The sequence below is a fragment of the Talpa occidentalis genome, unplaced genomic scaffold, assembly GCF_014898055.3.
Source record: "Talpa occidentalis isolate TD23 unplaced genomic scaffold, MPIMG_talOcc4v2.1 talOcc4.3, whole genome shotgun sequence".
In the NCBI taxonomy this organism is placed as follows: Eukaryota; Metazoa; Chordata; class Mammalia; order Eulipotyphla; family Talpidae; genus Talpa; species Talpa occidentalis.
Window position 1 is genome coordinate 145,926,831 of NW_023603184.1, and position 15,391 is coordinate 145,942,221.

At 37.7% G+C, this 15,391-nt stretch overlaps 1 protein-coding gene across 15 annotated transcripts in view; it reads right to left on the reverse strand.

The window, feature by feature from the left end:
• The window catches only part of TRIP12 (thyroid hormone receptor interactor 12), a 136,549-nt gene that overhangs the window by 79,928 nt on the left and 41,230 nt on the right, over positions 1-15,391 (reverse strand). For 10 of the 15 annotated variants that reach the window (XM_054700133.1, XM_054700136.1, XM_037524177.2 and 7 more), the window contains 2 exons: positions 5,815-5,940; positions 4,182-4,984 (listed from right to left, as the gene is read on the reverse strand). In XM_054700133.1, coding sequence (XP_054556108.1) covers positions 4,182-4,984; positions 5,815-5,940 — 929 coding nt within the window. The remainder of the gene's footprint in view (positions 1-4,181; positions 4,985-5,814; positions 5,941-15,391) is intronic. The other 5 variants (XM_054700137.1, XM_037524181.2, XM_037524179.2 and 2 more) reach the window with 1 other exon arrangement.

Here is a 15,391-nt window from a genome sequence, read left to right on the forward strand (position 1 = left end):
AAACATTAAGCATTATATTCGAATATAAAAACATTTTGAAAATCATCTATCTTATTACATTGCCTCACTGGCTCCATTTATACCATATGAATTCATGTAAGAATGTTTGCTTAAACAACTAGCAAGAAAATTTCCTAATGCACATTGAAAAATGTCACATAGCTCTAGCTGGGGTGTTCTCAAGACCTCCACAATTGACACAAGGTGACCTTTGTCCCAGAGCTATTTTGATCAGCTGCAGCTGGCAAGCCACAAGGCCTCAGGAAGTCCATCACAAAAGTAACTGTTTTACAAGTTCTCCCGCCAGCCTATTTCCTCACCAGGAACTTGTCCATCAGTCGATTAACATTGCCAAAACAGCACTCTGGGAAGGGTCTTCATTTTAAGTGGCTTGACTAAATGTACATTTAAGTGGCCTAACCAATAGATATCATTTCCCAAAGTGGGTTCCATGGAACACTGTTGTCTTCCAGGGTAACAACGGGCAGTCAAAAAAAAACCTGTAAAATACCAGCTTGAAATATTAGGTCTAGCAAAAGTCACTGCACGATTTCTCACAGCTTATCCTGATATCTCTGTATAACGTTAATTGCTTATCTGTGTGTGTTAATGTTTATCCTGAATCTCTGCATAATATCTACCTAGGGTTTTCACAAAGTATGTAAGTACTGCTATTCCTTTATTTTTTTTTTAAAAAGGCTTTTACAATGAAGCTTTACCACCAATCATATTTTACAATGAGTCTTTGCCCAAATAACAGGTTTACACTCATTCTTAAAGTTGAAGAAAATGAGTAAACTACCTAAATTTGTAACGCTTTGTATCTCAAGTAGTTAACTCCGTTTTTAGATAATTAACAGTTTCTCCTCCCGAGATACACTGATGAGAAATCCACCTTGGGCTTGACTCTTGACCCTATCACTTCTTAGTTGTGTGGTCTTTGAACAGGACCCTGATCTTCAGTTTCCTTACCTGTAAGATAGGGATAATAGCACCTACCACACAGGGCTAATGAGGGGTAACTAAGATGACCCACATTAAGTATTTTTAAATGTTTGCTATTATTTTGAGTTAGAATGTTTTTCACCTATTAGAAAAGAAGCACATATGTAATGAATGATATGAACCCCTAGGTTCAAACAGTACTGATCCCTAAAAATTAATCAAAACCAGTAAAGGTTCAAGTAAAATTTCATCTCCTCTAGGGTCTTGAAATCTCTAAATAATCCAAATATGCTGTGACAATAAAAATAGAGAACAGGGGAGGAAGCCATAGCAAAGCAAGCAACAGCCACAGAATCACGCGCACTCCCATTTCAAATCCGAACTCTTGCATTTATGAAATATGTTACTGAGGCAAGTTACATCACCTCCTTGAAATAAATTCCCTTAATAACTACTGCAAAGCACAATTTTTTGAAAGTTAAATATGACTGCACATGTAAAACATATAGCTCTTATTAGATGCTAAGGGAATGATGGTTTCCCTCTTCTAGTCCAACAGCTAGGCTATATTTAGAGCTTAAAACTAGGGCAGGGGCAGTGAAAATGGAAAAGTGATATTCAATGACCACAGAAACACACTTTGATTTTGTGAAAGGAAGGAAAATAAGTATGGACTGAGTTTTGAACTAATTCAGTTCATGACCACGTGCAGAGTGACTTTGCAGAATGTCTGGAATGGTTTGATTCTGGCACAGGGTTGGGGGTAGGTGGACAGCAGGAGGCTCAATGCTTCCTGGTTGAGAGAGCAGCCTCACAACCAATGAAACCCTGCTGATGAGTCTCTAGTAGGGGCAGATTTTCTTTTGAAGATCACAGAAACAGACCCTTAAGAAAGCAGGCCTCTGTGAAGAGTCAAGGACAGGACACTCAAGGATAATCTGCTCTGACCTGACCCTACACCCAAATATGATTTGAAGAAAATGAGTTCTTTGAGTGAAGCCGACTAGGAAGCAGAAAAGGGGACAATCTCACACAACCCCCTGCAGACTCAACCTGGCCCACAAGTTATGGAGATCATACATACATACTGTAGACACACACACACACACACTCTCTCTCTCTCTCTCTTACTTCCACTTCACTTAAAAGCAGAGAGAGGAGGTATAAAAGATGACATAAATAACTCCCACTGTCAGGAAACTCTTGGCAGGACAAATGAATAGCTGGTCACCCCTTTTACCCTGGCATTTCTTTCTTTTTGACTTCAAGATAGAAATCTTAACCTTTACCCAGTATCTCTAACTTCAAAATTAAAGGATTTTATGCAGTTTTTTTTAATATTTAAAATATCAAAGTTCTACAACCTAAAAGTTGTCAATTTACAACACCTACTATTTAGGTTAAGATTTTATTTAAGGGTGTACGGGGAGGAGAAGAGGGGTTAGTGTCAGAAAAAGGGGGTAGGAATTGTATGGGGAATATAACCAAAATGAAAATGCATACATTATGCAAAAATGAAAAATGATTTAAGAATTATATAAAATAATTTATTAAAAAATTTAAAAATTAAATAATAAAAACATTTTATTTAGGGGCCTCCCTGGTGGCACAATGAGTTAAGACACAATCTATGAGGCCAGGGAGCAACCCACATGGCCCAGCAGACCTCTCCTGACTCACCCGCTGCTCCCCTCAGCAGTGTACTTCGGTCAATCTGCCTGTTCTGTTCCCCACTCTGTCTCTGGTGAATCCTCTCACCCCACCCCTCTGGACTGTACCCCAGTTCTGTGTACGCATAAATAAATAAATCTTTAAAAAAAAAAAAAGATTTTGTTTAGTGGGCCTCCCCGGTGGCGCAGCGGGTTGAGTGCCGCGCTGTGAAGCTGTCCGCAGCTTCTGTGGTGCGGGTTCGATTCCCGGCCAGCCAGGGAGATTCCCACATGGCGTGGCAGACCCCTCCTGTTGCGCCCACTGCTCCCCTCCGCAGTGTCTTTGGTCCGTCTGCCTGTTTTGCTCCCCACTCTGTCTCCAGCGAATTCTCTCACCCTCCTGCGCCTCTGACCTGTACCCCAGTTCTTGTAGAAATAAAATCTTAAAAAAAAAAAAAAAAAGAAGATTTTATTTAGTGCCTACTAGTATTTCGGTCAAATTTTAGCTAATACTGAATAAACTGAAAGTAGTTGTAGATCACAGGGTTTAACTAAACAAAACTGTTAACTCTCATTCAATATTAGATTGGACTGATTCAATATTAGCTAAGCTTTGACAAAGATACTAGCAGATACTACATAAATCTTCTATTGCCCTTGGAAAATTCTATCAAAATGTCAACGAGAAATTTTCTATAAAGGCCCAAAAGGGAAAGAAATGGTCAAAACAAGCTTCCTTATCAAATACTACAAAAGTTAAATGCTTAAAATTTTGCAGATAAGTGTTTATTATTGTCTTTTTAGAATCTCAAAGTGGCAAAAAAAAGAAACACTTCAGCATTGCAGCACATAATTGAACAGGGTCATCACCAGTTCTCCTAAGACGAACACTGAGCTTCCCAGAGACGTCTTAGAAAAAAGACCTGGAGAAAAGTGCAAGATACCTTTCTCCCGCTCAACTGCTTTCTTTGCCTGAATGTATTATTCCCACAGGTTCATTCTTTCTACTCCACTGTCAACTTCTTCAAGAGCTTCAACATACTTTCCCATTTATCTGGGACTCAGAGCTCAGTGTATGCAACCTAAGAAGTAGTCACTTTTAGAGTAAGTTCCTTAAAAAACATAGATAACATGTGAATAAAGTCCATTTATTCTAGTAACAGCTCTGTTGTTTCCACTGAATCAAGAATATATGACACCCAAAAAAAAGAACACTTGATATCTGACCAAAGTCAATAGCAGCTCATGACCTGAATAATTCTGTTATCTGGTAAAGAAGAAAATCCAAAGTGATGTCCTGCTTGGATATTAGAAAGTAAGTCAAGCAGCAAATGTTGCTAGCGTAAAGACACACGCTAAGAAATAACTATTTAATGATGACAAAAAGGCAGATTCTTTATCTGTCTCCATGAAACCAATTGTGGTATCAAGTGTATACTATTATGTACAGATAGAGGTACAATAAAACCTAAGACTGAGCCAGACTGAAAAGGAAAATGAACAAAACTCTGACTACCTTGAAAACAATCACTTCTGATATTCCGAGAGAATTTTTCTTTAATTGTTGAAAAAAATCTGTAAACTTACTTGCTAATTTGGCCTGTAATCCAGAAGGTCCAGGTTTTGATGTCTCTGACTTAGAAGACCCTGGAAGAGACAGTTTTGTTTTAGGAAGGCTAACTTTAGGGCTGAAACGAGCAGCCCAATCAAATTTCGAGGAGCCACCAGTTTTACTCTGTTCCTTTTCCCTGCTGCTTCTTCTGGGGCTGGGACTAGATGCTGAACGGGAACGCCTGGCTTTGTTCTGGTCTTTTCCTTGTTTCACCCTGGCACCTGGTGGGACAGTAGAGGAGGCCGAGGCGACAGCAGAAGACGAAGAGGAAGTAGAGGCAGCAGAAGAAGAATCAGTGATGGTGCTACACCCAGCTTTGGCTGAGGCGGCTGATTTTGAAGCCAGCTTGGTGGGTTTTGCAGATCTCTCTTCGGCACCAGTTGATTCAGGCACAGAACCACTCTTTATACAAGAACTCTCTGTCCTCTTTCTTTTCTGACTCCGTGAACTACCAGTTGCCCCACTCTTTCTGGTGTGAGCCTTGCTCGTTGATGGCGATTGTGTAGATTTCAGTTGTTGCTCCTGGTCTAAATGTCTCTTCTTTGACTTACTATGTGGCTTGTTCGTTTCTGAGGGAGATTCAGTATGCTGAAGTGCTTTTGGTTTTTTAGCAGAGCTAGGAGAATTGGTCCTGTCGTAATCTGGACTAGCACTGCGCTTCACTCCTCGAGAATTGTCTTTCTTAGGCACCTGCCCCGGTTTTTGCCTTTCTGAAGTATTGGCTCTGTCTGGATCCTCTGGTTGTGGAACTATGACAGCAGATGATGAACTGCAGCTTCTAAGAGGTCAGATAAGAATAGAGTTAGTAGCAGCCTACCATTGTTAAGCCTGTGCCTAATACTCACTGATTTCTCAAATCTGTGGAAATAAATGCTCAAGAAAAAAGCACAAGTTTGCCTGGTAAGCACAGTACTCAGTAGACCTAACTTGTCAAACAGTTCAAAACTGCAAAAGCACTTTTAAAAAAGAAAAAAATAGCAGGTGTGACTTTAGATGGTAAACTATTTCAAAGATCAGGGTAATTCTTTAACCCAAAGACTACTGACACTAAACACTCTGAAATCACAAGAGTTAAGTTTATAAGAAAAACAATGCTTAGTAACTCAGAATCAGTTGAAAATAGAATACTGATGACTCCATTCACAAACACAAGTGCTTTTTGTCAAAGCTTAAAATAATTACCGCATACACTTTCAAAATGAAGGTTAGACATTTTCATATTGTAGTATCATCAAGTCTTCAGAATTACATTCCTTTCCAAAGCCTCTTATCAATTAGATGTCTAGATATCATTGGCCTATGGATCTGACAATAAAAAAGCTAGGGAAAAAATGGTAAAATGGCTGTTGCAGATGATGCCACCAATGGTTTATTAGGCAAAAGAGGAACCTCACAGATCTTTATACAAGGAAAAAAAAATATTGTCTAGGCTATGTTACATTGACATCACTGCAAAGGTAATAAAGTATCAATAGTAATAGTTACACTTAGAATAATGAAAACACGTACATTAACATTTTGGAATAACCCAGTAAGTTTCAATATTATGCAATGATTCGAATGTAAATAATTGTGCCTTGAAAATGTATAAGCAATGTGAAGATTTACCTTTTAGAAAGGTGTCCCCTTGACAGTTCAGAAGTAGTATTAGACTGTACTTTGGGTGCCTTAGAATTAGATTTTCTACTCTCAGGAGGGCTATATCCCTTATGTTTTGCCTGCCCTAAATGTGACCTGTCAGCAGAAAATCAAAACAGAAATCTATCAGGAAAAAGAGATACAAACACAATGCTGAAAGTGAAATAATTTTTCATTACAAAAAAAAAAGCTTCCCAATTCTTCATTATTAACTGTACCCCTTTCCCAAATATTTCTACAATTATTATTCTTTCAAATAATCTGGCAAAAGAAATTCCCTCTTAGAATCAATATTCCCAATACCCAAGAGTTAAGGTTTTTTAAATTACCACAGCAACACTGCATTAGCAACATTATAGTTACAATAAGCAATGATAGATTTTTAGCAATTTTACTGTAGATATTCAAATAAATTTTTGCAAGGACCAAACAGAGACTTTAGCTCGACAGACTACCTTTAACAGACAATGCAATGACCTTAAAAGGGCATATTGTGATCCCTACAATGAAACTCATTAGTACATTGTAACTCAGGTTAGTAAAGTGTAGAGGCAAATGAAATCAATTCTCAAACTGATTTTACCCAAAAAAAAAAAAAAAAATCATTAGAAGAACTAAATAATAAACTTATGGGAAATCAATAAAGTAATATTTGCTATACCTTTAAAACAATAATCAATGGAAACTAGGCCAAAAACCCAATCCTAGAGGAAGACACAAAAGAATTTACCAAAAATATTCCAAATACATTCAAATCACTCCATCAGGGATACGTGAGGGGGCTATAATTATAATAAATCAAATCTTTATGCCAACATTGTTCTAAGAGCAAAGTTGAGGAGCATGAAGAAACTCTATTCAGTAGACTTTAAAAAAAAACATTTGGCAATGGCTACACAAAATTTACTTAGGCAGTAAAAAGCAAGCAAGCTCAACATATACCTAGAAAATCTGGTTGGTTTTATACAGGTAAGGTATCAATGTAACAGAAGCACTTTACCTAATTCACAGGCAGTATCCATTCTTCACATAAATAACATAAAAGAGCATATTCTAATAACAACAAAGTTTCATTAATAACAAAGTCGTTTACTTTGTTCCAATGTTTACTCCAAACACCATCTCTGAGGAAATTAGTTACAGACCTCACAGGTCAATTCTAATTGAAGCTGTTAAATATGTAATTCTAACTCAAGGAGGCCATATAATATAAAGTTCCACTATCCCTTCAACAAGATGATCTGAAGTTTCTTGGTTCAATATCTCTAATTTTTCTTCTATTTTCCCAAAAGAATGTAATACTTTGAAAGAAGAAATCAACTTCTCAAAAGCATTTCTTGGATGCAAAATAAACTGCATTTTTAAGTTTCTATGACAGAACAGTGTTTTCCATAACAGAAAATGACTTCACTCTAGGTTAGTCTTTCAAGTGTCTTAATCTTCATTTAAGTAATAAAGACAGAAACAGACATACGAAGGTTTCATTATTTTCTCCATGTTTTTATACACTGTAATTTAGTTTTTATATTTCCGAGTCTTCCACTGCATACTGAAAGTTTGTTTTAACCCATAAATTAGAAAGATTTCATTACTAGGAATTACTTCTGTTCTATTTTTAGTAACAAATCTGAGCGGTTTTTTTTTTTTTTTTTGTTTGTTTTTAAATAAGATATGAGATTGAGGGTTCAATTCCCAGCCGGCCAGGGAGATACCCACATGGCACGGCAGACCTCTCCTGTCTCGCCTGCTGCTCCCCTCAGCAGTGCTTTCGGTCCGTCTGCTGCTCTGCTCCCAGCTGTCTCTGGTGAATCCTCTCACCCTCCGGCCCCTCTGGTCTATACCACAGCTCTTGTATAAACAAATAAATCTTAAAAAAAAAAATTATAAAAAAAGAAAAAAGAAATGAGACTGAGTGAATTTTCCTATCATTCTATAGATATATATATTATTTATTTATTTATTTTATAGAGGCATGTTCTATTTATTTATTTGTTTGTTTGTTTGTTTGTTTATACATGCACTGGTACAGTCAGAAGCACGGGAGGGTGAGAGAATTCACCAGAGCCAGAGCGGGGAGCAGAGCAGGCAGAAGGACCGAAGTGCACTGCTGAGGGGAGCAGAGGGCAGCAGGAGAGGTCTGCGCGCCAAGTGGGACCCTCCTCCAGTGGCCAGGGAGCAGCCGGGGATCGAACCATTGCCTCAGAGGCCGCGGGCAGCTTCGCAACCCAGCACTCAATCGCTGCGCCATCGGGGAGGCCCTCTATAGATATATTTTAAGAAGGAAAGTATATTTTGTTTTCAGGATATAAAGTTTAATGTCCATTTATTAATGTCATTCAGGTTCTCTACATTCTTATTTTCATTTGTTATAATTTTCTAATTTAATCACAATTTCTGCTCCATTTCATTACAAAACTAAAAATATTCCTTGCTGTATGTCCTTGATGACCATTTTAAAATAATATTAAAGAAAAATTTTATCAAAGCTAGATAACTTCATGGTGTTCAGGTTAAATATTCAACTGTCAATCATTAAAAAGTCATAATATAACCTAGTATGTCTCAAAAAATGAAAATTAAAAATTCATTCTCTTTTTTAATTCATTCTCTTTGCCAACAGAATTTGGCCAAGACCAACCTAGCACTAACTCCACTGGAGAGAGAGCCGTCCTCCACTTCTGAACCCAAATAAATTGTTCTCCGGTCTTAAAAACACAAGGCATTTTATATCCACTCAAATCTGCTCCCACATTTTTCACATCTTTACTGACAATTTCAATGAAGTAAAGAATTTAGCAGGTGAACTGTCAATTATCAGTCCCCCAAAAAGTAAACAACATCCTATCATCTTAGAAACTGAGGCTCATAGAGCTGGCTTAAAATGCTCACCCTGTACTTTCTAAATGTGACATTCAGTTAATTTTAGTGGGTGATCTTGCACCCACTGAGGACTGGTTAAAAATATATTTTAAAGTATGAAATACTGATCATTACTTTCCTTCTGTCTGTTGAGCAAGCACAGTCTTGGCATATTTTCTGTAAAGTATGCTTTCATCTCCAGTGGCAGTAGTGTTTGGTGTGACAAAAACAGGCATAAATTACACAAATAGACAGGCAAGGTGCTGTTCTAATCAAATTTTTTATTTAAAAAAAAAAAGGCAGTAGGCTGAATTTGGTTCATGGATAGTAACCTTTCCAACCCTTGGTTTAACACAAGAGAATTAGGCGACCAGATGGTCCACAAAGTAACAACACAGGGCCTCATCAAGTGGGGTTCTATTTTTTTTTTATGACCATTTACAAGTCAGTAATATTCAGAATTCTTCAAATTAAATCTCCATAAAATAATAATGCCTGACATGGAATCATGAACTAGAATGTCACAGTACTCAGAGCTAAATAAGCCTTGATGCTTCCTTGCAGCTCATTTCACCAACTCCCTCATTTATCCAACCTTAATGCCCAACATTTTTATTTAAAAGCATAATCTCTTGTGACCCAGTAAAAATTACATACACTATAAATCAAATTTACAAAAATAACGAGTAACACTCTTGGTAAACTCTTATGGAGCACCAGGGTGAGCCCACTTGGTAAATTATAGACTAAGGATGGGGGTGGGTAGGTGTGGGTTTGTATTCAGAAGTTTCGACGTCATTCTATGGGTGTTCCAGAAAAAAAAAATCTCATGTTCTGCAAAGTCAGCCACTAAAATTAACTGGGCAAATGGTGAAAATAAGTGTGGGTACAGAGAATTCAAGCCTTATGAGTCCTAACCAAAAAAAAAAAAAAAAAAAAAATCAATTTTAATTAAAGATTAAAGGTCCACTAATACTTGCACCAATAATTATAGTGGGTTCACTCTGCAGTCTTATTTTTGTACTTTCTCCTTTGAGGATAACCTTTTAAAGATATATTTTGTTTTAAGAGGAATTACAACAAAGCTAAAATTACAATTCCAGGGAAGACTCCTTTTTGTCTTTTCTTTCTTGTATATAAAGGATAAAATGGTTTGAGTTTCCTGAGTGTTTAACACAGTGCAAAATGTGGTGGTTCTGGAAGCCAGTGAACTAGCAATTTCTTGTACTGAATGATTTCTTTAAATGATCTCTGCAAGATTTTCAGGTTTTTCCTAAGATCTTCATAGTTACCAAGTCCTTCTCTATCTGAAAGGCCTATCCCTATTTCAGTTCATGTATTAATACTAAAATTCTCTATGAATCAACACTACTACTTCCACATTATACTGGCATCATTTCCCAAATGTATGTGGCAATTCACAATAAAGAAATCCAAGTGCCAACAGAACAGATAATAATCAACTCTAGGTTTATGTGCTTTCAGGATTAACTAGAAAGCAGGATTCCAATCGTAGTAACTGTCCATTCTAGATGCTTTAATTTTTACTCTTATTTAGTGAAATCCTTCATAGTCCCAACAATTAAAAGGCCAAACTTTGCATCAAAGAGAACATTCTTGTCTTAATGTTAAGCAAAATAATGGAAATGGCTAGTTATAACTAGCTAAAATGCTTATACTACAGGTTCTTAAATTTTGTTTGGACTTAATAGCTATGCAAGACATACTTGCAACTCTTGTTGCCATGTACCTGTTACCAAATATAAATGATTCACAGCTTAATTAATGCCCAAATTTGTTTGTGTGTATGGCTACACACACATTTTTGTTTTTAAGTATTTACACAACTGTAAGACTATAGTTCCAATTTTTTGTTTATAATGCCATAAAATGCATGCCTTAAGTCATTGATTTTCAGTAACCAAAGTGGAAGGGACTTACACTGCTTCATACAAAACCTCACTAATATTCTTTGTAAAAATGTACTGTTTCTCTACTTCAGTTACAAAGCAGAGGTTAATAGTAGACTATGTTATGGCAAATTGCTAGCCCAAATAATTCTGTGTAATTCAGAACAAAGAACTCCTTACTTAGCTTATAAATCAGTTTTTAAACATTAGTGGCTCTTCCCTAGGGAACATTATGGAAACATACAGGGAAACGAGGGTGCCATTAGCATTTAACAACCTAAATATGAAATCCTACAACTATCGAGGGACTACAGGTTGAAGGTGTCATGTATTATAGAGAACAGTCAGACAACAAAAAATTGCCCCATTTATTTCAAATCGTCTTGGTAATACATGAAGACCTCACTGAAAAATTTGAAATACGGCATGGGAATCAACAAAAGATTTTGGTTTTGCAACTTTACCAATAGTCACTCATCATTTTAAAAAAGTCTACAATGAAAATGCTGCTTTAAAATGGCATTCAAGTCTGCTGCAGCGATCACACTCAGGGAATTCAAATATGTATGCAACCATCTAAACACACTGTCACCCCATGGCCATATACCCAGGCATATACCTATCAAGGTTTTACTTTTACCTTTGTAAAATGTTTGTACATTACATTGGTGCTTTTAAATTGTGGGTATTTTATATATCTTTTAATTTATTTCAAGATACTAAAGGGACATCATAGTAAAAAACTGTACATTATAGACATACATTACAGAATATGAGCAGCAGATCTGCTAGCACTGAAAACCATTATTTCATTTCAACAAATTCATTAGCTTAGCCCACTTAAAAAGGTGCGAGTCTCAACAGGGTGAACACACAGTCCAGTCCCTGTCCTCAGGAGTCAGAATCTCACAAAACAAAGCGATCTATCAGGTGCTGTGTCAAGTTCCCAACAAAAAGGTATTACAGGCTCTCCAGATCACAGGCATTTAAACCAAACTCTGAAGGATAAGAAGCTGTGGAAGAAGAGCATTCCAATTGAAAGCAGAGCAGAGGCAGGAAATTTTGAAACTTTCACTGGGTCTGATAAATGATAATGAATTTCCATGAGCACAGAGATTCATTAGGACACGAGGTTGAAAGCACGGGCTAGAGTCTGCATTGTCTTTCAGAAGGATCTAGACTGTGTCCTTAGTAATAGTTTGTAGTAAGGCGATGACAAGGTTAGAAGCAATGGGCCAAAAGCAAAACTCTCCTATGTTCAACAATCTGGGCACACTGACAATGGTGAATAAACTACAACACTTAAATTACTGAGGAAAGAAAAAAGCAGAGGGATTGAATGTAGTCAAAACCACGGGAAAAGATGGTGCCCCCAAATAAAGTAGCTGGGTGGAAAGGGTAAACACTAAGATAAGTAAACACATACTAGTGATGAGTGATAGGTTAGTGTATTTCACGAACTACACTGGCTTTTATTAATCACTGGTTAAAACCTTATTAAGATGACCCCAGAATGTTTTCCAAGATGTGGTTATGTAGTATATTAATTCATTAACTACATTATCCAAATTAATCCCCCAGGGACACCCATGGCGGGTCTACCTTCATTTTAAAGATGTGAAAAAGGATGAGATTGGCCCAAAGTACACTCCCACTCCCCCCTACTTCCCAAAGCCGAGGAAGGTGAGGCCGAGTTCAGGTGTCTGATCCCCTAAATCTGAAACCCTGCAGCTACATCTAAGGGCTCAATAGTCAAAATAAAGGCCTGCATCTTCAGTTACTCAAGTTTTCCTACGCATGCTGGGATTTCTGCCCGGGTGTATGTAGGTCAAAGTAAATGGCTAAGGCTTTGGAGACAGTATATGAGAAAATGGAAGAAAATACCACCATTTCCTTTTACCCTCCTGCTTTCTGTATTAGGGAAAAAACAGCCTTCCATATGTGATGCTAAAACTTGCTGTTCAATTACAGAAGAAGCATTTGGATATATTCATTTTTTTAGTTACGCTGATTCTTAGAAAGGCATTCTGAGACTGGGAGAGCACTTACGTGGTGTGGAAAACCAGTTTCCCTCAGAGGGACAGAAAAATCAGAGGGACAGAAAAATCTCCATACATACACTCTTAGGGGTATGAAATAATGTAAGGCAACTGATATCATGTAAGTTTCCAACATACTTATGATATGACTTTTGGACAGAACTTCATATCTGACGATTAACACAGGAAATAGATACTGTAAAGAAAATTATAAAACATCTAAGACATGACTCCACAGGTCAAAGATTTCATATTCTGATGCTCCTCAGACCAAGGCCATCATGGCACCACTGAACACAAAACCATGAATCTTGGGACAGGCTAGCCTTCTCAGCATTACCAAAGCAGCACTGAAAGTGGAGTGAGTACACATGGGTAGGTCCTGCAGCTGCAACCCACAGTGTGCACTCAGAGCAGTTAAGATCCACCATGACTGAGCACCATTACTGAAAGGAGCGAGTTGCAAGTTACCCGCCAACTCTAGTATAAATGGTTTAAAAGTAGCTTCAATTTCACTGTAAGAAACAATGAAGTCATTTTCATATCACACACAGTCTCACCTTAAAAGACTAGAAGCTTCCATTTCCAGCTGACTAAGAAGGCAGGATAAAGAGACTAAAGGATGCACACACAATTATTAAAAAGACACTCACGCTGGTTCAGTAGTAGAGCGAAGAGAACACACAGGCCCAAGGCTAGTTAGCACTGGGTAGAATTTAGGAAAACAACTGATCTGCTGTTTATATGTAAGTGAGAATAGAAAATGATTTTTAAATAGTCTGTGGTAGCTATAATATGCTGTTTACAAATACTGTTTTTCCTCTTTCCAGACACAGGCCAGGATGGTACTTGCTAAATCAGTTATACGTACCATGCAGTCACATAACTCATTCTGGTCAAGGGACTTGTGAGGGGAAATGAACCACTCCTGGGATTCTCGGGCCACGTGGAGAGAAAGAGGGCAGCTCCCCAGATCCTCCTGCCCAGCAAGGGGTCCGAAAGACCTGAATGTGCAGGCAAGGAACAAAACCAGCTACTGACCCAGGATGGACTAGTTTTCTAGCGGTGAGAGTGTCATTATGTCTGCATTGCTGGTATTTAGGCACTGACGGTGCAGCATATCTCGCCACCTCATTTTAACCAGGCCCTATTTCCACTCTTTCTTCACTCCAACAATCTTTCCATGACTATTTCCGTAAAAGGAAGTCACAATTCCATGCCTAAAAACGCCAAGAAAATAGTTTCCTTATTTCTACCCCACACTAATATTTGTGGAACACCAACTTACAAAGTAATAAGTGACACAGAAAAGTTAGAAATAAAATCCACACTCTGGAAATAACTAACGATTCCAGGTGTCAAGTAGACACATACAATTGGCATGTACTCTCTGCTTTGCACCTGCTTCCTCAGCATTCAGAACCCAGATTCATGAGGCCGCTGCTGGAATGTTCCTCACCTGACTAATCACCCTTGTGCCCGTTCCCCATACACAGTTGGAATGGTTTGTGACAAAGGCTACTCTACTCTCATTTTTGTGACTACCACCTAGCACCCTGCTCAAGAGCATAGTGTCCTACAAATGGTTGAAAACAATCTTATACTGAGTTTGTATTACAAGTGAATTAAGGCAAGACTCTTAACTCTGAAGCCAAAAGAGGCTTTATAAAATAACACACGCATATCCCAGAATCAAAACAGCAGCTACATCATTAAGTCTGGAGAAGGCAGACCCCACACAGCTCTAAAACATTAAGGTCTTGAAACCTGTCAAAACTTTAATACAAACACACTCTCTAAAATACTTGCTTTTTCTCTGCCTGCCCATCTTCCATAAAAACAGGAGTCACTCAGGTGGCAATTTCAAATTCACATTTTCCCTTTGCCACCAAAGAGGAAAAAGTTTCTGGCTTCTCCCAGCTTGGATCCTTTGATGACTCCAGTCCCGTAACTGAGTTCGTAAAGGGAAGGGCTGCAGATTCTCCCAGCTGTGGCAAAAGGCTAGGCAGTGGGTAGCCCAGAGCAGAGTAAGATCACACTGGAAAAAAGTAACTACCATTTAAAGTGCCTGGATGAAGAACTAGGAGAGATCTTTCAGCAAAAGAGGATAACTGTTCCAAGGGGGACTTAACACCAACCAAAAGGTCAGTTTCCACTGTACAGTGGCACAAAAGGAGATTAATTAACAACGCAGGCAAACTTATTAGCACACTCACATCAAAAAGGATTCTCAAACAGGTCTCATTCAAACTTAGTTTTCCAATGTTTAACTTCATTACTATAGAAAAGGTAAGATTAAGGGAAACTTTTTCCTTATCATATTAGCAGAAAAATGCAAAAAGTAAGAGATGAGGAAAAAAACCACTTCTTTGCCTGATAATAAAGGAAAAAAATATGTGAAACAAGTTGACCATAAAAAAAAGAAAACCAAAAAACCCTCCTTTAAGCCATGCAATTTCACTCCCAGAAATCTATACCCTTAAGGACTATGAGACGTCTACAATACAAACATTTAATCATAACCAAAAACCTTACCACTACAACCACCTAGCTAACTATACAAACAATGCAAAGTACTCACAGAAAAAACTGTATATTCATTAAGTGCATGTGATCATTTGTAAGCGAATACCAAAAAACCATAATGACTTCAGAAAAAGCAGAGTATAAAAGCAGCATTCAAAACTTTGAGTTGTTATCATGGTAAATCGTATTTTAAAGACAACTAAAAATCAAAGT